General features: G+C 36.5%; 3 protein-coding genes across 4 annotated transcripts; 2 read left to right on the top strand and 1 right to left on the bottom strand.

Annotated features, from left to right (window-relative positions):
- Positions 1–1,296: 1,296 nt before the first annotated feature.
- On the top strand, positions 1,297–3,061 carry atoh7 (atonal bHLH transcription factor 7). The gene has a single exon (XM_061040990.1). It carries the CDS (start codon positions 2,188–2,190, stop codon positions 2,617–2,619), a length of 432 nt encoding a protein of 143 aa, XP_060896973.1. The 5' UTR covers positions 1,297–2,187; the 3' UTR covers positions 2,620–3,061.
- A 2,123-nt stretch (positions 3,062–5,184) lies between these two features.
- Positions 5,185–12,733, top strand: pkd2l1 (polycystic kidney disease 2-like 1). Its single transcript, XM_061040940.1, has 15 exons — positions 5,185–5,531; positions 5,841–5,954; positions 6,693–6,820; positions 6,947–7,200; positions 7,286–7,510; positions 7,604–7,832; positions 7,918–8,088; positions 8,167–8,348; positions 8,877–8,997; positions 10,875–10,973; positions 11,090–11,211; positions 11,280–11,397; positions 11,524–11,657; positions 11,775–11,933; positions 12,190–12,733. Exons 1-15 carry the CDS (start codon positions 5,252–5,254, stop codon positions 12,206–12,208), a joined length of 2,355 nt encoding a protein of 784 aa, XP_060896923.1. The 5' UTR covers positions 5,185–5,251; the 3' UTR covers positions 12,209–12,733.
- Positions 12,734–12,886: 153 nt separating this feature from the next.
- tial1 (TIA1 cytotoxic granule-associated RNA binding protein-like 1) lies at positions 12,887–22,961 on the bottom strand. Of its 2 annotated transcripts, none has more exons than XM_061040941.1 (12): positions 22,785–22,958; positions 22,239–22,335; positions 22,045–22,143; positions 21,856–21,910; positions 21,674–21,761; positions 19,706–19,781; positions 19,366–19,474; positions 17,060–17,155; positions 16,871–16,955; positions 16,525–16,648; positions 16,060–16,202; positions 12,887–15,827 (listed from the first exon to the last, which is right to left on the bottom strand). In XM_061040941.1, the coding sequence occupies exons 1-12, from the start codon at positions 22,811–22,813 to the stop codon at positions 15,704–15,706; spliced, it is 1,125 nt and encodes a 374-aa protein (XP_060896924.1). In that variant the 5' UTR covers positions 22,814–22,958; the 3' UTR covers positions 12,887–15,703. The 2 variants fall into 2 exon arrangements, with proteins under 2 accessions (XP_060896924.1, XP_060896925.1); XM_061040942.1 differs by having other exon boundaries at positions 15,699–15,827; positions 16,043–16,202; positions 22,785–22,961.
- Between the last annotated feature and the right edge of the window lie 927 nt (positions 22,962–23,888).

Below are 23,888 nucleotides of genomic sequence, written 5' to 3'. Positions count from 1 at the left end.
GACCAGACAGCCTCAGCTTGTGTCCATGACCCAATATCAGAGAGGCATTATTCTAGGCTCTGACAGTTATTAATGATTCATAGGCTGCCTCTTTAACCAAGCTTTGAGTTTGTCAATACAAAGGATGACATCAGGAGATAAAGAAGTCGAAGTGGAAGACATTTTGATCCTTTAATTAAGTAATACCATTGTGATAAAGGGCTCCATTACAAGTCAGCTTACTGCACACACATTTTGCTAAAGTTAAAGTGTAACTAAGTGTCATTTCAAAAGTACTCTTAATGTAAAATCTTTTTTTAAGTTTATAGAATTTCCACATCATTGATGCAGTATTGTTAGAACTTTATATTAATTCTGTAGCTGGTTAAGTTTGAACTACCTTTAAGTGCTGAGTAGTTGATTAAGTTTTTATAAGCTTATTATTTTCAAATGTAAAAATCGAAACCTGCATTTTAACAGTTGATAGCTTAATGAATTGGAGTCAATTCAACTTCAGTGGTTCATCAAATTCAATCCATATTTTTTCTAAAATTAACACAATTTGACAAGGTGCAACAGAGGTACTTTTTTAAAGTAAGGTAAGTTAAAAAGAACAGCAGTGATGTGTATGCTTGCTTTTGGATCATCATCATCAACATCAGTACTTTTACTTATAGAATTAAAGATGTGAATGTTAACAGATGGAAGGATAAGCAGTGTCTACCCCATTCTCTCGGACCACTACACAGATCAATTATTTATTCCTCGTGATCAAAGGTACACAAGGAACCTCAATGCATCCCACAGACATTGGTTCATTAAAACCTTAGCTGGATAGCTTATCAGACATCACATAACATTACATTTTTTAGGGCAATATATCATATTTCACTGGTGCAAAAACTACCCTTCATAAGGTGCAGTAATACATAAGCCATCCTGGCCCCTATTGTTTGAGAACTATAATCCCTCGATTTTCATTTCAAATCCCTCAAATTACATACCACACCTCTACTACTCAGGCTAATCTCAGATTACATTTATAATGCCAATGAGATTAGTTAAATAAGAAGTGAAAGTGACTTGTTGGTGGCTTATGTAACTTTAAAAAAAAACATGTGGGAAACATCACAAATAAATAAAGTGACCATTCTGCTAGCATTTTCAAACAAAACTGTTACACTTGTGAAGGAGCAAATGTTTTTTTGGGAAGTATTGATTAATAAAAAAGGAAAGCTGTTACTAAACTATACACTTAGATACTGTATGTTTGCACAAACAGTAAGTGAAGTTACAAACCTGTTTTTACCACAGTATAGAATATACATTTGATATACATAATATATATTATACATATATGATATCTATTAGAAACCATTTTTTCCTTTATTGTAATTTTCAGCAACATTTCAGATCTATTTTCTGTTTTTTGCCAACCACTGGTGAAAATGATATTCCATATTATCTCCAGATTCTGTTATGTAGAGGTAAGCCCTCAAAAGCTTTAGCTTTTTTTCTAGAGATTGAGATTTCTGCTGGAAATGTTAACTTCATGTTAATCTTAGCCTTTTAAAAGTTGGTTTGCATGGTCAGCTGTGGTGAGTTTGGCTACCAGATGGTAGACCTTTCGTGTTTGTGACACATGTCACATAATTGAAACCACGACCAGATAACCCAGCCAAAGATAATTGGAATTTCATTAAGGTCTGTGTGTGTGTGTGCGTGTGTGTGTGCGCGCGTGTGTGTGCGTGTGTGTGCGCGCGCGTGTGTGTGTGTGTGTGTGTGTATGTGTGTGTTATGAGTGGTGTGCGTGTATATGTCTGAGTGTGTGGGCTGAGAGTGGGTGTGGGTAGTGTGGGCGTGGGTCTGTCTGGGTGTGTTCTTGTCTTAGAAATACTGAGGATATGTAGTGTGTGTTTGTGGTTTGGGGGGGGGGGGGCTCCACCTGCTGCCACCTGTTCAGTTGTCCTATCTTATAAAAGCTACTTCTTCTCAGTCTACTGTATCACTGACATCTTGGACTCCTTACACTCTCCACTGTCGGGAGTATCTGTACTAAGGACACACAGCTTGGAGCCCACAGGAAGATCAAGAGGCTGAGGAGCCCTAAAACCACAACTGGAAACTTCTCTTATACATTTGTTGGAAGCCAGCTGAGTTTTTTCTGATCAGAGGACTTATACTGGTTTGATTCTTCAACCCAAAATCATGAAGTCTCATCGACCAAGCTGCACTGACTCTGGATCAGAATCTTCAGACCCAGACTCCAAGAGTCCAGAGAAATATGAGACTACCACAAGGCGACGGATGGCTGCCAATGCCAGGGAGAGAAAGAGGATGGAGGGTTTGAACACAGCCTTTGATTGCTTACGCAAAGTGGTCCCCCAGTGGGGCCAGGACAAAAAACTGTCTAAGTACGAAACTCTGCAGATGGCCCTCAGCTACATCATGGCCCTCAACCGGATCCTGACAGACCCAAAGAGGCACAATGCTCCTTACAGGCAGTGGCTGGACCTGCAGTTTGACTGTGATCAGCCTGAAAACTACCCCTGTCTCATGAGGTATGACTCTCCAGCTGGACAGGAATGTATCCACTCTTCGATCTTATATCAGTTCAAGAGCCATATGGTCCACACATAAACAGCTTCCATTTGATGGATAATCAGTAATTTTGTGAATAGAGAGTAAATACAGTATTGCTTTATTTCCTTTTTGTGTTGTCTGCCATTTTTGTGTGATGTTCATACAGGGTTAGCAATATAAAGCATTGTTTTGTTCAATGTATAACAATAAATAAAATCTAGTGTCATTATAGACCACTAGATTGTATCAAAACCATAGGCAATTGATGTCTTTTATCAGTCATTGGATTACCCCAAATGACCTAAGAAATAGGCAGTCAGTATCTTTTTTATCAGCTGTTTGATGATGTGAAATGTTCAGCTCATTTAGAGAAAATTTTTGTGGTCCAAGTTGCATTGTATAATGAATTAAACTTGTTTTGCTGAGTTTAAGTACACATTTGTAGAGTTGAAATACCTCTATTGTGATTAATTTTAGTTCTGCATCATAAATAAAAACTATTTTATACAAAAAGTCTTTCAATTCCTCATTAGACGAATTGTTCAGTTAATTATGATGGTAAAATATGAAAATATATGAAAATTGAAACTATGAAATGTCTTTCAAATTAGATCTACCATATAGCTCATTATTTCATGCAAAATAAGTTGGTTATAAACTTTATGGCTTATCCAGCCCAGTATAACATCTAACAACAAGAGTAAATTTAAGTAAAACTTCAATTGAAAAAGTAACATTTAAGCCCTAATTTTTATTTCAACTAGGGAAAAAATTATATATAGCACATTCCCCATATTGGATTTGTCAAGTTTTCAAGAGCATCAATTGGCAGGTCATGACATAAAGCATTACCCTGCTATGCACCCCTGACAATAAATCATCCTTTTCTTCTAAACTCCTGTGCGCCAAGATAAGACACTTTTATGTTAATGAAGGAAAATAATCTAGGCATTTGAAATAAAACAAATTTATGGAGAACCATGACTAAATAAAGCATAAAGCAGGAGGCCACATGATTGACACTTATCAATTGTTGGAAACCAACTGTTACACATGCAAATAGTAAACCTTCATCACTGAAAGGGCTTGTTCCAAATGTGAAATCGTTTGAATGGTGTCACAAGGCATCACAAATTAAAGGAGGCTGTTTGCAAGATCCTGCCACGGCTTCAGAAAGCGAGCAAAATCAAACTCTATTGTGTGCATGTAATCACTCTGTTTTGAGCCGCTGAAGCATGAAGACCCATAGTTGCACCAAAACTCTATCTGCATTAGGCACAGGACACATACAAAAATACATCATTTGTGTCCATCTGCAAAAACACTATTCATATGTCATTTATGTTCTAACATGTTGTTTTTAAAACGATCTGTTTTAAATCTGCTCGCTACTATGTCACTATTTATGAATATAAAACAGACATAAAAGTAAAGATACATTTCGATGATTCATACAAAACTAGAGAAAAATGATATATAGCCAAATCTGTAAGTTAATCTTCTTTTCAAAATATGAATATCAACCAAAATAATACTTAAATCACACAATCGTGTTACAAGGTGCTCGTTTGCTTTGCAGTACAGACAAAGAAACACAAACACTGACATGGTACGTGATGAAAAATAAAACAGACTAAACATAAGACTAAACTAGGAAACAGGAAACAGGGAACAGGGAAACAAGCAACACTAGGGAAGAAAAAAAAACTTAAACAAGAAAATCTAAACTCTGAAAAAGAAAACCAAACGAGACCAAATCATGACAGACACAGATGTTCATAAAAATGTATGCCACACTGAATGTTTGCATTAACATGAATACATTCTATCTTACAGTTGGCATGTCAAAACCAATAGATGGCAATGTCAACAATGTGTTATAGCAATGAGGCAGAGGCCATTTAGGGTACTGCAATTATACTCTTCATTAATCCAGTTATAAGCAGCAATAGAGAATCATTGAAAAAAGAAAATGGCTCCATGATATGATTTGCTCAATAGGAGCAAATTAAATCAAATAAGCCAACAATGTTCACCATGTGGAAGTTCAAATTCATTTAAAACATCTTCTAACTGCAGAACTATTTAGCCAACGAGGTTGAATACAATTCAGGCACATTACTTTAGGTGGGTTTGTAGAATTGTAGTCCCCAACTAAAGTATAACGTTACTTCAAATTTTGCAGGTATTTAATAAATTTCAGCTCTTTACTCTCAGGTTGGTGTGGGGTTGTACACTTGTTTAGTATGTTTTTGGTGTAGAGTGATTAACTTACATTTTAGCAAATTAATTGCCTATTTAAATGCAACAATGAAAATCCTTACTAACTAGTAACACAATCAACCCTCAAACAACCCTATCACCATTTTGATACAGGCAAAACATTCGATAACGCTTTTGGATGCTTATTGGTTTTAAAGCACTTCATAATTAAGTGAAATGTAAACAGATCACAAGTATGTCAATACTATTACATCTACCACTTTATACATTTTAATATGTTATAATTGGGTGTCATTCTAAAAACAACAAAGGCTTCACCAAAGGACCAGAAACTCCGCCCTCAGCAAAGCTGATGTCATCCACTCTTTATAATCAACTCTCCAGCACTGCCTTCACTGATCTGCCTTACTTTCCTCTCTGATCTTAAACCAGCTGTTTATACAGAAAAACTTAGGCATCCAACAGCATGAAGTGCCTGAACAACCGAGCTGAGAGCCACCTGACTGGACAAGTTGAGTGTGAGTTGGACAGTAAGGGCATGGGGGCATGGGTAAACCAGGGCTTCTGCAGCACCACTCCACCCCTGCCCCAAGCTCTAGACACAATCTACAACCCTCAGCCCCTTTTCCAGGACTCCATGGACAGCATGTACCGACTGGACAACCCCAGCCCATTCCCAAAAGGGTCCCCATCTACTGACAAAAGCCTGGCGAAGAAACAAAAAGGCTGCTGCTTTTTTGTCAAAGGTAGGCAGCAAGCATAATTTCTTTATGTCATTTGAATAACTTGTTTAATGACTGTAAAAAAAAAACTCTCTAATTTCCTGACACAAACAAAGATCTTACTGAAGTCTTTTTTTTATTATCACTGGTTCAGTTTGGGGTTTTTCTGTGGATGATGTTGGCGAATCAAATAACGACTTAAATAGAATGTTGTCAAGTATATTTCATCCCATAGTCAATGTTATATCTGAAAATTAATTAAAAGCAGTCTGAACTTTACAAGTAATTCAGTATTTAAATGACCAAATGATATCTTTTTTTTTAATGATTTAGGCTTGTGGGGCACAACATTGACTGAAAACACCTCAAACAACAGGGAACTGTTTGTCCGAACCACACTACGGGAGTTACTGATCTATCTCTTGTTTCTGGTGGATATATGTCTCTGTAAGTATTTTTCATATGAGGTACTGTAGGTATATAATATACCTTTATGATGTGTATTTCTGGTACTTATGGTTGTCTTAAAATCGATCAACATCACTAACCGTGGGGGTTAAGAGAATTTAAATGTGGTTTTGGGTTTGATTCATTACAGAGTATTTACAATAAAGGCAATAATGACATATTTTTGTGTTTCTTTCTGTCTTTATAGTTTTTGTATTTGACTATATTTCAATCATGTTTTGTTTTAGTTATGCAGATTATTTGTCAAAGAGCTCACCATTTTGCTCTATGTTTATGTATAGGGCACTTTGGACTGTTGATTTACCGTGCAATCCCCCCTTTCTTTAAAGCTTGCCACAATTGCCCTTTATTCCTGTGCCTGAAAGTCATTGTCCAACTGAGCATTAAGAGTGAAAGGGACATGACCACTGCTCTCTTGCCTTTTTGAGATAAGAGCATTTGGTCTCCAACCATTGTCTCTTTGTCTGGTTTAGATTTACTTTGTTTGATGAGGCTATTTGCGTCAGGCTAGTGTTCTTGCTCAACAAACAAATCATGTCCTCTAATCTGAATGTATTTGACTGCAGTGACATAAAATCAGCCAAACAATTCCTCACTGAGGCTTTATTTATATGGCATCTATATTTCAACCCATATTCTTATCTAGACTGTTGAATGGAACATTTGGAGCTGAGCCAGATAGTGATCAATTAACAATGTAATTACGTTGTATTTCAGTGACATACGGTATGACCAGCTCTAGCACGTACTACTACACTAAAGTCATGACTGACCTGTTTGTGAATACAGCCAGTGAAAGTGGAGTTAGGTTTCAGTCCATTAGCACAATGGCCGACTTCTGGACCGTGAGTATTCCTCCACTTAATTTTTTTCCATGTACACCAAAGTGAGAAATAACTGTAAACTAGAATTGTTTTTTCTTTTTTTCTTTAAGCAAATTAAACTGCATCCTCCCTCTTTTTTATAAACAGTATACCCAAGGCCCCTTACTTGATGGTCTCTACTGGAATAAATGGTACAACAACCAGTCCATGGACAGTGGAGACAAGTCCTTTATCTACTATGAGAATATGCTGCTGGGAGTCCCCAGACTGAGACAGGTCAAGATTATGAACAACTCCTGCAAGGTCCACAGCAGCTTCCAGGACGAGATAATAGGGTGTTTTGATGTATACAATGAAAAGAAGGAGGATGACCTTAGATTTGGTCTCTTCAATGGCACTGCGTAAGCCTGCAATTTTTTCTTACAAGGTTGATTTCGATATGTTTGAACAGAGAAAAACTGCAAAAATATATTTGCTCCTCTGCAGCTGGACCTATCATACGGAAAAAGAAATAAAAGGTTCCTCTCACTGGGGATTGCTGACCACATACAGTGGAGCAGGATACTATCAAGACCTGGGTCGGACAAAAGAGGAGAGCACAATCGTTCTGAGGGAACTGGAAGACAACCTGTGGCTTGACAGAGGAACCAGGGCAGTCTTTGTCGACTTTTCAACTTACAATGCAAACATCAACATGTTCTGTGTCATCAGGTAAAAGGAAACAATGACTTCACCCATTGGTTCGGTGTCATCTAATAGTTGTCCCATCTAATAGTTGAACAACATTTTATCTGCTTCTCTCAGGTTGTTGATTGAGTTCCCAGCAACTGGTGGAGCAATCCCTTCCTACCAGATAAGAACAGTAAAACTGATTCGGTACATCACCAACTGGGATTACTTTATCCTTGGCTGCGAGATAGTCTTCTGTTTATTCATTCTCTACTATGTTGTTGAGGAGGTTCTTGAGCTACAAATACACAAGTTTTTTTATTTCAAAAGCATTTGGAACATTCTAGATATTGTTGTCATCATGGTAAGAAAACATTGTTTTTATTTGATTGAAATATGTCCTTTCTCTGTCCTTGGTATTAAATAAGTAAAATAATTCCCCTTTCCAGCTTGCCATCGTTGCCATTGTATTCAATATATTCCGAACCATCAAAGTGGACACATTGCTTGGCAAACTGCTGGAGCAGCCTGATACCTATGCTGATTTTGAATTTCTTGCCTTCTGGCAGACACAGTACAACAACATGAATGCAGTAAACTTGTTCTTTGCATGGATCAAGGTAAAGTACGGACATGCTTTAATCAAACACACCAATTTGTCTTTCATCATCCCCAAAATTATGCACTTTTCTCTTTAGGTTTTCAAATACATCAGTTTTAACAAGACCATGACTCAGCTGTCCTCCACACTGGGTCGATGTGCCAAAGATATCTTGGGCTTTGCCATCATGTTCTTCATTGTATTCTTCGCCTATGCGCAACTTGGATATCTGCTCTTTGGGACAGAGGTTGATTCTTTCAGCACCTTCATCAAGTGCATGTAAGAGGTGTCAAAAACAGTGGCTTAAAGGCTTTATATGTGATTTTTTGATCCAGTAGATGTCGCCCTTGAGCACCAGCATGAAACCAAAACAACTTGCGCTGCATTGTTGTGTTAGCATGCTAATGCTAGCGATCTTTATTATGCTCGTATCTTCACACTGCATGTAAATTTACCTGAAATGAGCGTGATCTAGAAACACAGTTAAGCAGTGAGTACAGTATGTTATTCTTCTTTTCTCTAGTCCCTCAATTAAACAACTTTTATACACGAGGGGAGGAGTCAGCCGGCCGGCTGTCCTAACATGTAAACAAAGTGAAGATAGGACTCTGAAAACTCTGAAAACATCACAGTGGGACTCTGGTGTTACACCCATTGTAGACAGTCATGACTCACAGAGTTATTTTCAGAGGATATACTTGATTTATATTACATTGAAGTGTGAAAAATCACAAATAAAGCCTTTAAGGAGTACATACCTAGAAAGGATAATTGAGCTGAAATTAATTCATTCTTTTTTTTGTGCAGCTTTACACAGTTCAGGATAATTCTTGGAGACTTTGATTATGATGCTATCGACCGTGCTAACAGAGTCCTTGGACCAATCTACTTTGTCACCTATGTATTTTTTGTTTTCTTTGTTCTACTGGTAAGTCATTCCTTTAAACAAGATGATATATTTAAAAAGATGAGTGTGGTCATTACTTACTTATTATGTTAATAAGTAAGTGTTCAAGCAGCTTTGCAGATAGTTCCTTTTCCGCTGTGGCTCAGTTGGTAGAGATGTTCGTCTCTCAATTCCCAGCTCTTGCTGCAACATCTCCCATGTGTCCTTGGGCAAGATACTTAACCCCAAATTACTCACAATGTTTGGTGACACCTCTGCCATCAGTGTGTGAATGGGTATGAATGGGTGGGTGTGACATGTGATGTAAAAGCACCCGGAGGTTCTTTAGGCTATGTGTGAATGCAAACAGCTGCATTGTTCGCGCAGACTTTACCCGGAGTTTCTCCTCCAGACCCCTAGTATTTTATCTGCAGAATATCCGAGTGAGCTGATGTCTGAACGCGGCCGCATATACTCTGGAGATTTCAATTCGAGCCAATGGAAAGAGAATGATGTTTATAAACAGTGACCGGCTAAAGTGTCTGCACACGACCACTATGATCTCTGTGCACGTAATTAAACGTCTGCATTCTGTTTTCTGTTCGTCAGTATGTCGTTCTCCTCTCTGTTGTGGATGTTGTCCTTCCATTGGATTACACATAGCATTGATATAAAGACAAATATTCTCATTATAACATCGTGTAGCAGACTCTGTTGCTTTGGCCGCTACTTCCACGTTGTTTATTTTCGTCAAATCTTACGTCGGGAAATCCCCCCCCCCCCTTTTACAGGGATAGCCCCCCGCTGTGAGGAGCATATGTGAACGACTAGGTCGGGAGAATCTCCGAAGAAGTCCTCCTGTAAATATCTAGATATTATCCGGAGTGCATATGTGAAAACGGCTTATGTTTCAAATTAGCTCCTGGATTCACATGTTGAAGCGTCCCTGAACCCTAAATTGCTCCTGCTGCTACACCAGTGTGGGGTGAATGAATTAGTGCAGTTGGGCTCTTTATGTAGCAGCATCTGCCATCAGTGTGTGAATGTGCTGTGAAAGGGTCAATGTGACATGTTGGGTCAAAGCACTCTCAGTAGTCAGAAAAATAGAGAAGTGTTATAAAATCCAAGTCCCTCCGAACCCCAAAACTGCTCTGGAGCGCTCGCTGTGGGCAGTCCCCTCACTCTGTGACCTCTCCATTAATGCATGTCCATAGGATCCTGTTTGTGCATGTGTGTGTATTTTGTCCTATGTTTGTGTAGCATGTTCATTAGATAGAGTATAAAAATTTAATTTCCCCTTGCGGGATTAATAAAGGATAAAAAAAAAAATCCAAGTCCATAACTCATAAAAATGTGTTTTGTCAAACTAGGGGAAAACTAATTTGTTGCACAAAACTTGGTAATAACTGATTTAAGTGTGCACGGCTAATATTATCAAATCTAATGTTCTTGTACATTCCTTACCTAAAAAGCAACATTTTTAGCATGAAAACCTTTAAAAAAATAGGTTTATATATTTAAGGCAGTTTTTAATTAGGCCTACATTTAGAGCAATATTTGTGATCTTTGTTTTATTTAATTTGCATGAAAATAAATTAGATAGAAGATAATTTCATTAGCAGATATAAATGTTAAATGTTATATCTATTTTTAAAATCAGTGCCCCATATTACCTTTACATCCTGAGAAAACCTTTTTCAGCAGATACATGTCAATAACTGTAACCTTTGGTGAATCAAGAAGTCTGCTACTCTCTGTTTAGATAAATGCCCAAGTAATTCATGTAGGTAATCTAGAGTTCCTAAAGAAGTCTCTCTTTCTATATATTTCAGAATAAGTCTTCATTCAAGTTTGTCTTTGAATTATTTTCCCCATTTTTTCTTTGTTTTTATTTGAAATGCTTTGTTTCTATATTTCAGAACATGTTTCTGGCCATTATAAATGACACTTATTCTGAGGTTAAGGAGGAGCTTTCATCCCAAAAAGATGAGCTACAAATTACTGACATCATCAAGCAGGTAAAAGCATTGATTAATGTAATACATTAATTATGTGATTAATGTAATTATAAAAGATACCATTATGAACGCTTAACACTTCAAATGGGTATAAATAATTTTCTCTTGTAATTCAGCGTTACATGAAGACATTTTCAAAGTTGAAAATTAAAAAGGAGAAAATATCAGATGTTCAGAAAGCACTACAATCTGGATCTGGAGAAATTGAATTTGAGGACTTTAGAGAAACTCTTAAAGAGTAAGTAAAATATATAAAATAGCAAAGAATATAATAACAGAATCTTAACCATTCAGATAATTTTGCAGGATGGGACATGCTGATCATGAAATTTCAGCAGCCTTCTCACGGTTTGACCATGATAGCAACCAAATTCTGGATGAGGTTGAACAGGAGAGAATGAAAATCGAGCTGGAGGAAAAGAGGGTTTGTGTCAAAGTCTACATCATAATACTGTAGAAAGTCAACTTGTTTTCATGTCATTCTCCTTCTCTTTTTATTCTGAAGATAAATGCTGACAAAGTTATGATGTTTTTTCAAATTTGTTTTCAGGATGCTCTTTGCGCTGAACTCAACAATCTTGGAATTAATTACAGGGAAGAATTACTTGACAAGCCTTCTGTTACAGCCAATGAGCAGAAAAACCCATTGGTTCATAACTTTGTGAACAAGGAGACGTTTGTGGGGTTTGAAAAATATATATGTTTTAACGTATGAAATGTCTTGAAAATGTTCAAAACAAAAGAAAGAAATGTCATTATAATAAATGCTAATGCTGAATAACTCTTCTTTCACCATGGTAGACTGGTCCAACAGGTTCTCCACCTTGAGAGCACCTTGGCAGGGATCACATCCAGAGTGGAGTTGATTATGGAGAAACTGAGAGAGAAACAAGAGAAAGCTGATGGAAACGGAACAGCAGGGGAACTTCTTGTTACTAATAATGTGTGCAAAGTCTTGTTGTGAGTATCAAGTGCTTTATTCATTTAAGGCTAGAAAGCTGCTTCATACAAATATCAAGCATTATAGGCTCATTGAGTACACTAAGTGACTAAGTGACGCTATGTAAAAACTGGGTTGTTGAAATGGCTGTTGTACAATATGAAGAAAACGTTTATCTTGCACAGAAGATTTCAGCAAATCAAAATAGAAATGTTCTTGGATAAATTCCTTTGAATTCCAAATGTTAATTGTTATTTTTTTATCTACCCTATCCAGGGGGAGGAAGTTACCTTAGATCGAAACGTCCTTATCTGTTTGGATAGTCTCATCAAGGAGAGTTTGCAGCAACACCATATACAACTGTCATATGGGATTAACCTCTGAGACAGGAGGATGAACAAGTCACAAAGCAACAATATTTAATGTTTCAGAAATGTTTTCAGTTAGATAAACAATTGACTACTGGCAGATATTCAACCCTGTCCATCTTGAGTAACAGCTCATCATTTCAAGGCAATTTGTAAACTGTATCATTTCTTTAAGTCTTTGCTTAGAAAAACTGTACGTAAACTTGTTATAGTATTCTCTCAGATACATACAATAAACATACTTTGTGTTGTATAATATAAATGTAACTTTAGATTAGAAAAAAGTTGTGCAATATGAGAGAAATTCACTATAAGAGACTATAAGGAAATATATATAGTACCTAATATCTGAATGTTTGCGAAGGTGGTTGATGTTTAGCAGTGATTCAATTCTTAGTTGCTGAAAGCTCCCAGCTCATTTGCACATTAAGGGCATAAATCGTTTGCATAATTGGTGATTGATGCTTTCATAATAATTTGACAACAATAACTTTGTCCACCTCTTCAGCTGCCTAAACTGCATGCTGTTACATAGCAATGTATGACGGTGTCCAGAAGTTTTTATTCAAAACTGAACTCAAAAACAAACAAAACAAAACCGGAGGTATTATTGCAATGTTTTATTTATTGGGTCATTTTAATTAAAAGTTTATACTTGAAATCAATTAAAACAAGGTTAATTTTGAGCAAACCTATAGAAATACATTCATGTTTAAATTGAAAATTGCATATTGTATCAACAACCTCATTTTAATAACTGTGAAAAGCATTACTGGGTCTGTTAGAATTTTACAGTATGTATGCTGATGTATAATGAACAACTTATCAGTGTCCAATAAATGCACGCACCACCTAGATTTAAATGTTGTTTTAATTGTGTAACTTACTGCTTCTCTTCCCCTTAAACAGGAAAATTCATTCCTTCCGGTTATATTATATCACTCCTGTTGGTCAACATGCACATTATGTTATGCAACATAAAGAACATGTTGGTTCAAGCTTTCTGCTTATTCCCGAAAATGGCACAAACACTTAAAAACAGGCAGAAACTCACAGTGGGAAAAAAATAAGAAAAAACTGTGATGGAGAATTATAAAATCCCCCAACTGAAGACATAATATTTCAGAACATTCTCCCAATTACAAGTAATGTTTCTATTCATACTCTGAGCCGACATGATTTGTTACATAACACCCCCCCCTTTTTTTTTTTATAAATCAAGATTAATGGCTAGTACAGCAGGAAAAAGGAGTGACTTTAAAGGAGGTGCAATACATTGTACAGAATGGCACATTATCAAATAAAATGTAAATGGGGAAAATATAACTTTTACTTTCCAGTATTTTTTCAACAGCTTACCTTGAATATATAAAACTATTCAGAAAATACTCAAGAGAATTAAAGGGCAGAAAAGGTGCCCATCAATTTGTAGTATGCCTAAAACCTTTGAAAAGTTCTCTTTACACAAGACGGAAAAAGGGCACAGCATTATATGTTTTACTTACACTGAGTGTAAGGTCTATAGAAAAATAATCTCAAAGACATTAGTTGGTGGATGGCCTGCCCCCCTTTTCTGCCTCTTAAAGGACGTTTTTTCTTGCCACTGTAAATTTTGCTAAATGTTGCAAAGTGCTACGGTCATGATGGACTAACCTTGGGTCTTTGGAATATAGCATTAAGTAAGATGTTTTACCTGCTTTTTGTAACATAACAATGAGTAAGGTCTTTTACCTGCTTTTTGTATCATAACAATGAGTAAGGTATTTTACCTGCTTTTTGTAAAGTGTCTCGAGATAACACTTGTTATGAATTGTCGCTATATGATTAAAGATTGATGGGAAAGAAACAAAAAATAGTTAACCTGCACTGTCAATAATATATAATAGGTTGTAAGTCCCACTCAATTGAAAAAATTGATATTTTCAACATAAAATGTCTTACCTCAACTATATTGACTTGTATCAATGCAAATATTTAAAAGTTACATTGACATTCAACATAAGTAAGTTGTAAATAAGTTCAAAGTCAATCACTGTTTAACAAACAAGTAGTGGGAAATAGAGCTGAAAGCTCTCCATATTGAAGCTCAGTAGTCATCCTATCTTAAGCAGGATGTTGGGTGGACCACAATGCATTATCAAGAATTTATCAATGAGTTAGAAAGAGAAGATTAAAGGACATTAACAAACAGCTCACACAGAGTCAAGTAACCTTTATAATGGTGTAAAGCTGTTTTACGATGATCAGATGCCAAAGCTTTTATAAATAATAAATCTATAAATAAATCTATTTTACGCAAAACTTGGGTGTAGTTTAAAATCCATCACAACTCTGGAGAGAACATTCCGGTCACTAACTAGAATGTAGAACCAAATTCTCTCTCTCTTTTTTTGCTTTAAAGCGTGTAGATAATTGTTACTGTAGGCTACATAAAATGTACCAGAGACATATGCAGTCCTGTTTAAGTCTCATTTAAATCCATAGTTGTTCATACAAATAGTTTCTACAGGTTAAACTACCATTCAGAGGCCTTTATTCTATATCAATTTAGGACTAGATTTTAAGCTGAAGCTAAGCCAAGACCAACTTTTAGTAGGTTGGTTCATTCTTGTGGCTCACAGCAGTCTGTAACACATATTCACAGTGACTGTTAATACTTGATCTATACATCACTGTCACCACTGTATACTGATACTGTTAAAACCATGAAAAAAGGACTTATCAATGCATGTGACGTAAGCAGTGTACTGATTTCTCTGGTAAAATATGGCATTTTGTTTACTTAAAGATGTCAAAGAACACTGGAAACTCAAAGCAGACATTGCTATAAATATAATGTTTAAATATCTCAAAGTCAAGGTTCTTTAAGGGATTTTAATCCAGCTCCATTTACAGCCGCTGGAGCAAGGTGGTTGCTTATATTTAGTGTGCTTACAGCTCCTCTGAGTTAATTTACAAATACTATTTGAGACCCACTGTAATGTAAACATTACCTTCATTTTAGTCATTGTGATAAGGAGAAAGACATCAGGGGTTCCTCTCCGTTTAGATCGCTCTACAGTAAGTATGGTAAAGCTACAAATGTCAGTCTGGGTATGGTTTTCATGGACTAAGCATTAAAAATGTCTGCCATTTCCTTCAGCATCTACCTAGTCAAAGTTGGTTGGTTTGACTTTACTTCAGAGGCCCAAGTGAATGTTCAATGATTAACAATTCATTGTCATCCAAAACATTTTAAAGTGAAGACATGTGAAAAAAGACTTGTTAAACTGGTTGTTGAGGAGAACATTAAGTAAAAAGGCTTTGTGAACATTCCTTTTGCCCTTCCTTTACCAAATCAGCTTTCAGGTTGAAAGAGAGTTGCGTGGTCTAAAATGTTTTTTTGGAAATCCCTTTGCCATTCCACTTAGGCAAGGACAGGCTTACTGCATTTGGTAGCCAGCCATGCTGAAGTTGGTCAGGTTTGTCATGACAGAACTGGCCGGGTCTTCAGTCTGGGCTGATTGTGATCCAAAGCCTCCCATCCAGGCTGATGACTCCGGCTGCCTGTGAAGACCCCAAAACACCTTCTAAGCATGACTGTGGTCAATGTGTCAAAAAAAAAAATCTGATGAAAAAAAAGTCTCCTTTTTCTAAGAAAAAGTTCAAGAAAATAACGATTGATCACAATTTAGAGGCATTTAATAATAATGTGGTTAGTCTTATAGCCCATTACAATGTATTTATATAGTATAACGTTTAGGAATTCACTGAGTACATACTATTGGATCAAACTCACTCTACTCCAAATCCTTGCTGATTCCATGTCTGGCTGTACATGCTGTAGGAGGGAACTTGCCACCCATTGGTCAGATATTGTCCAAACTGCTGCTGTGGATTTCCATAGGGATGGTTCCACTGCCCCCACTGACTGTACTCAACCTAAATGGAACAAAGAGGAGAAAGGTTATCATTGTCCTTACTTCCCACTTATCTCCAACAGGAAAACGTTTCAAAACCTTCAAAGAAAAATGTTTCAAAGGGAAATTTTAGTCTAATAGTCAAATTGTTTATAATAATATTTTCATATATAGACAATAATTTATGATCAGCATAACCATCAAAATCACAATGACCCAATGTCAATAGGGTTAAAGATGTCGACAACTTTCGTACCTCAATGTGTGCCGTCTTTCTACAGTCCTCTTCAATTTAAATATAAAAATACTCAAGAACTTTTTAATAATCCGGTCCATTTTCTTACCTGCTGTGGAGTTTTTGCCATGTCTGGAGATTCTTTTCCCCAGAAGCACTTCACTATGTGACCTTCAATGGTTGTGCCATTGACTGAAACAATGGCATGTGCAGCACTGTCATGGGTGGAAAATCTTTAAAGGAAACAAAAGCAATTAAAGATATGAAGCATGATCTCTATCAAGGAAAACATGAAATACACAGTATCAAAACTATGAGCTTAATGACCCTAATAAAGCAGTATGGTGAAGACAAACAGAACCGAAAAGACAATAAACACTAAATCAAGTTTTAACAGTCCTGTCATTGAATCATGCAAAGTGACATCTAAAGGCCCAATACTGCAATGTCACTACCTAATGAAGGAGTATCCTTTCTCTGGGAAAACTCTTATTTCCATTATTTGACCAAACAGTGAGAAGGTCTGTTGCATTAGGTGTTCTGAAAGAATCCAGAAGAAAATAAGTTAAAGTGGTAAACTCTTCAACTGTTTTAGAAAAGTGTATGGTAAGTAATAAAACTATGATTGCAAAGATGACACATGCCTGATAGTCCTGACTGGATGCCTCCACAGTAAACAGTACAGTTCTGTGGACAAGACTGATTTACAACGTCATCAAACCTCAGCTGCTTTGGGCCATCTGTAAGAAAAAAATCAAACATGTTGTAAGGGAATGTTACTAAAAAAAAATCACAATTTTCTGGCGTCATTTGTGAATATAAAGTATGTGTCTTGTGCTTTTAGTGTCGGTGTTCCACCAAGGGGAGGGCTATTATATATTAAATCATACCGATGCCATGCACTTTGCAAAGAAGCCTTTGAAATGTGACAGATAAAGCCCAGCCTACACTGTATGACCCCATTTTGAGTCGCAGACTCATGTTGAAGTCGAAACGAAGTTCGGCCCGATTGCCTGGCGTCTATCTTGCAGTGTACAATGAAACACGACAGATATCTACGGTGCAATCAGCTGCACCCAACCAGTTGGATGAATTTCTGACATGTTTGATATTTTGGTCGTATGACTGCACACCATCTCACAATATGAACAGAGCCACGAGACGAATGCCCTACTCTGGGACATATTTTTTTCTCCTGATTTTACCTTCAAAAATTGACAGACAGCATCTGTAATCACCATGGCAACATGCCCCTTTAATTCGTCTCCCCCTCCTATAAAACTATGGCAGAAATATCTGCGGACCTCCAGCTGACAGGGGATATTTTAGCTGCTAGTTAGCATGTGTGGGGTGTCACTCATACTGGTTCGGGTGCCGGATTGGTTCAATTGAGACCTGCAGTGGGCCGGACTATTTTTCCAACATCACTATTACTCAGCACATGGATATACAAGGCTGCTGTATTATTTATTTATTTTAAATCAAAATAAGGTTCTGCATTAACAGCATTTTAAACCATAAAAATTTCAAATTACATTAAGCAGAGGGTTTAAGTAAAAACAGGTCATGCATAAATTACTATGCTATCCTTACATCAAATGAAAAAGATCAACTTCAAATGTAAAAAATTTTTGGCATTCACTTATGATATTTTTTTAAGACTGCAGGTTACAGCTTTCAAACACAAAACATGCAAACTGCATGTTGGCCCATGAAAATAATTAAAATTACCACAGTACAGAAGGAAAGAAGAGCATTTGTATTGAATTTAAATGTCTTCGCGATTACTCACATTTTTAATATTGCAGTTCAAGGTTATAGCAACTTTAACACAGGGGTTATTCTACCTGCCCTGGGGTCAAATTCATAACATAGAGTACAGTGAAGAGAGAGAGAGAGAGAGAGAGAGAGAGAGAGAGAGAGAGAGAGAGAGGGGGGGAGAGAGCGACAGGGAGGGAGAGAGAGAGGGAGAGAGAGAGAAACTTAGGGTTTGTGGCAGCAACTAAAAATAGAACTTATAGTGGAGAATGAACACTTACATCTCCACCTGCTGGCCGACACCTGACACTTATTGGTATTAGCAGTCTGTCCACATCAGAGATTGGTTTCTGAGCAGTTGCCTTTTCATGTCATTAAGATGTGTGTGCTTGTGTGTGTCACCCCACATTGTAGTTCAAACTTGATAAGGTTCATTACAGACTCAGCTAAACCAGCGGACCTCTTTATGATCAGACAGCTTGAGCATTACATTGTTTATCAGATTAGAATGAATTGTTCAGTAATAATGAAATGTTTTACAGTCTGATGAGAGTTGGTGATAAAAGGCTACTGTATTTACAATTAATGTCACGCTGAAACATTTTAGTGATCAGAAAACACTTTTTTTCATTGGAGCAGCTTGTGCGCTCGGGGAAGCCAATAGGCCCTGCAGTTGTACATAATCCTTTTTTTATACAAGGATTCCACAACAGTGCCATAACAAAGCTACCGTGTTATGCTGCCTTTGTGCTTTTACACTTAAAAGCTCTATCACATCACTTGTGTTTGATTTTACATTGAGTTCTCGTTGTTGTAGGAGCAAATGAGACACAATGTACAGTTTAAACTAACAGCTCAAGATTCATCTTCACACCTGGTGGAATTCAATCCTGTTGGCTACACCATTTACACTACAGTACCTACGGCGCCAGCAAAAAGGCTTCTTTTCTGTGCAGTCCTTTCCCAAACAAAGGGTTAATCCAAACTTCTCTCTTAGATGTCAATGTTCACTCAGAATGAAGTCTCAAGCATAGTGGTGGCAATCAACAAAGGGGACTGTTTCTTTCCATGTTCCTGTGGGAAATGAATGATGCTCAGAGTTGCACCACCATATGGAAAGCTCTAATTACCCCAAATAAGTGAATTCCCCTTTGTGGTTGTATTGTGGTTGTGCAAAGCCTTTAAAACTCACCGTCATGGGCACTCTTAGGAGCTGGTGGTTTACGTGTTGCCCAGTTGGTCCTGATTTGGCGTCCTCCAAGCCACTGTCCCCCCATGTTAATGATAGCGTTCTCTGCATCCTGTCAATCAAAATCAAAGACGGTCAATTCTGCTTAGTGAATTTGTAGATTTAATTATAAGTACTCCAAATATACATTGCATATTTTAATGTAAGCAACATTAAAACTGTTTTGTTATTTTACATTTGAAGTACTTTTAAGTTATAGTTTCATCTGTGATTAATCAGTCAGTAAACAGGAAACAGGAAATAGAAATAACCTTCAGTCTGTGGTCTTGCACTGGAGCCTTACCAGTTTGTTGTGGAAGGACACAAATCCATACCCCTTTGATTTTCCTGTGGTCAGGTCTTTCACAACACGGGAATCACTGAAAGGAAATGTGGAAGCAACATCACTGTACTTTTCAGTTGAAATACATCAAACTAAAGGAATCAATAGAAAGACACTATAAAGTGAATCCTGTGCTTGATTCTAGATTATATTAGCTATGATGAACTTGTACTTAGTAAGGACTGGAAATGTAGCTTCAAATATATAAAAACTTTAAAACAAACAAACAAACAAAGTACAAAAGCATGCAGCCAACAGTGTTGGTGTTCAATGATTTTAGAGTATAAAAGGATCCTTTTCACAAGAGCACCACTTTATGTTCAGTCTTCTGAACAGTAGGCTACTTATTCAAATGCACAGATGAACAGATTAAATGGTTTACGCTCATGCTTAAAATCTGCAGTTTGTGCTCTGCCTACAAATATGAAGATATAGAATGTATGAAAAGACAAAAAAGGGAATTAAAAGGCATACATGGCCTGTTAACAGATTTCTTTTTCCCTGGTCAATTCTTTACCACCAATACGTAGTTCGGAGTTTGGGTAGCTGCAAATTTTGAGAAATTGACATTTTAAGAAATTTTGGAAGAGGATCATTACACTACAAACAACACTATGCAAATTAAAACGAGACAATTAAAAGATTGGCTCAGGGGAATACATTGAGTATTGGATTTTGTTAATCTAAGCTATATCATATTAACACATCTACAAATACAAACATATAGAAAGAATGGAGTAAATAGAGAAAAAAACTACATCTGAGTCTCCAGAGTGCACAGTTCCTTGCTGTAAGCCTTCAAGCTCCTGTCCAATCCTATGAGCATTTCTGTAAAATAACCAAAGTGCTATTATTTCACTGAGACCAACAACTATAAGCTGTTCAGGTACATACACACAGGTGACACACACTTTACTTACCACACTTTTAAATAAAGGGCTAAAGAACATGAAATAATAACTGTCTTGATATTCTACTTATATTAGGCTAATATGAGTTATTTTAAAAACAAAGCCACAGATAGGATGGTAAGAGGTTCGATCCATTCTGATATTTATATTCATGCTTTACATAAAGTTCTAATGGTCATCAGTTGAGTTTAAAAATCACACATATGGTATCTACAACAAAGAATACATCAAAATGAAGCAAAAAAAATAAAGAAAAAAGCTTAAGATGCTGAACATTAACCATCCCTACTGACATGTTAAATCTTACACTGGTGCCTTTTTCTTAATCTTATATATTTATTTTAGTATATATTTACTGTAAAGGCAATCATTCCTAGAACTTACTCAGGTATCAGTATTTCTACATGATAATTTGTTCTCTCAATGAAAAATAATGCATATACATCCAAATTGCTAAAAAAAAGAAGTTCTGTACCATCCTTCAGTACAGTCACTCTCCCAATAGTATAGGTATCATTTGAAATTGCAAGCTTTAGATTTTTTTTCTCTTTTATTTGACGACCATCAGAAAGGGACACATCAGGAAATAGAGTGGGGAGAAAGGGAGTTGACACTCAGTAAAGCTGAAAACTTAACAGTTCATGGACTGCCCCCGGACTCTGAGGATACTGGAGTATACAATTTATTTACATGATAGCAAATTAATGTTTTATTCCTAAATAGGCTACATGTAATCTATCTGATCAGACACAGCTTATTAGCTGCTCATTTTCTACAAATTGTAAAATTCATCAGCTTTTCAAATTAGTTACATATCAATTTTGTAAGCATGTTCACATGGCCATAGATGTTACCATCTTAAAGAGGCTTAAAGAAGATGAGACAAGCTTAAAGAAGATGAGAGAAGATGAATTGTCTCCCTTCACATTGTCCATAGTGAAATCACTATGCTATTATTGTAGCATCCCAAACATTGCACAGCATATGTAAAGGAGCTGCTCTTAAAGTGAAAACTTACGAGATTTTCCCAAAAGGTGCAAATGCAGCCGTGACATCATCAGTGGTAATCTCAGGGCTCAAATCACCCACAAAAACATGGAAGTGATCTAAAACAAAATAAAGGACAATGAACAAAATGAAGAAACCATTAAATGTGACATTAATTTCCCCAGATTATAAAATCAATAAATTAACACTTACTGGACGTGTCTTTCTTCTGACTGCTTGGAGTGGTGGCCCAGTTTACTTTGACCCCCTGAAAGCAGAATGTTCACAGAGAGAATTGAAAATGATGAATGAAAACACCAGAAACAGACATTTTCCGCAAACAAAATGCACAATTGGATGCACAAATCTGCCTTAAATTTCAGTCCTGAGAAACTGTTCTACCTTTCCTAAAATCTTCCTTCCATTCATGGCTGCAAGGGCTGCAGCAGCATCTCTGTGTTCGAAGAACTCCACAAAGCAATAGGGGTCATTGCTTGTATGCTGAAAGAGACAAAGGATGGTTCTAGTCTTTGCAAACAACCAGTATATAGATGCATTTTTTCAAAATGTGTATAGTCTTGGCTAATTTAAGTTACCTCTGTGATCATTTTGCAGCTTTTGCAGGGCCCTATCTGGGCGAAGAGTTGCAGTATCAATATTTCTGTTACATCCCTGGAGAGGTTTCCCACATATCTGTAATGAAAACATATGTTTATTTGTAGACACAGTCACAGCCTAATCCAGGTAACGACTATGTGATACGGATAGTGAAACCTATTTGGAAAAACAGACAAACTAACAGATATGAACGTCCCCTTATTATTAGTGGTCAAATGTCCACGTGTTATTAGCTATAAACATTAACTTGAAATGTTCTGACTTCTTTACTAGCTGGCCCAACTCTGATAACGAATAACGTTCACGTAGAGTAGGCTACTTGCATGCATGAAATTCTGTTTTAACCATGTGTTTTCTAACCGGACATTGTTCAATCGTGTTCTAATGTCATTGAATATGTCTTAATGTTGTCGAGCAGTAACGTATTGTTATTTGTAGACCGTGGGTTGTGTTAGCCTAGCTAGTAGCCTGTGCTAACGATAACATTATCTGACGCTGCTGTGAGGCACATAACTTATACTTACAAGGTTTTGGGGTGAGTTTCGTCATCCATGGTCGATAACACTGACAGCAATAAACGCTGATAACAAGCTAGTTAACGGACAGCAGAGTACGTGGTGAACAACCGTGAACAACAGTTTCTAGCACAGAAGCTACCTGACACAATCGCACAGGATACGTCACTCTGAAAAGGAGCACACAAACAAGCCAGTACACAAAACGAGCTCAAAGGTCGAGAGCCCTGAGATGGTAAAGGAAAAAGATAAAGATAAATGGGGGATTTTTTTTCATTACAACAGCTCAAGAAAACAGGAAACAGGAATATAATTATTAAAAATAACAAGAAGTTAAAAATCAAACATATGTACATCAGTTAAAGAAGGCAGAAAAAATACAGTAATAGAATAATACCAGGTATGTACACTTCCACTTGTGGAAATACTTATTATTAAAAGAAAAACAAACAAAAAAATGCACAATGTTATCATCTGAGAGATGTTTCAATATAGGTAGGGCTATTTAAAAAAAACAGAACATGAGACAAACCATTAGCCTACATTGTTTTACACAAGGGTAAACATGGAATTCGTTTGCTTTAGACTTTTTGAAGTGCAAAGAAAATATTTGCAGTCCAGGGTTCATAAGAATCCATTGTTTCTTGTCAGTTATCACATATGTTTCAAAATCAAATATTGAATATGACTAAATTATTAAAGTGTTACAATGCAATTTGTGCAGAATTTACCTTTAATCGTCTTAAAAACTATACATGAAAAAGGATCCTAAAATTCCCAGGGACATATGGAATCAGAATACATTAAAAGGTTAACAGATGTTTCAAAATACATTTTTAAATATGACTACATAATCAAAGCGTTCCAATGCAATTTGAGCAGATTTTACCTTTTTATTATCTCAAATACTATACAGTAAAATCATCCTAAAAGCCAAGGACATGAGGGATAAGAATCCATTGAAAGTTTATTGTCACCCATCACAGATTATTCCAAATAAAGTTTGAATAGGACTAATGTTCCAATGCAATTTGAGCAGACTTTACCTTTAATTATCCCAACAAGTATAAAGATAATCATACTAAAAAGTACAGGACTATTACTATTTAAAAT

This window comes from Labrus mixtus, chromosome 6, assembly GCF_963584025.1.
Source record: "Labrus mixtus chromosome 6, fLabMix1.1, whole genome shotgun sequence".
In the NCBI taxonomy this organism is placed as follows: Eukaryota; Metazoa; Chordata; class Actinopteri; order Labriformes; family Labridae; genus Labrus; species Labrus mixtus.
The sequence above is the reverse complement of the archived record's forward strand: the minus strand, read 5'-3'. Positions and strand labels throughout refer to the sequence as shown.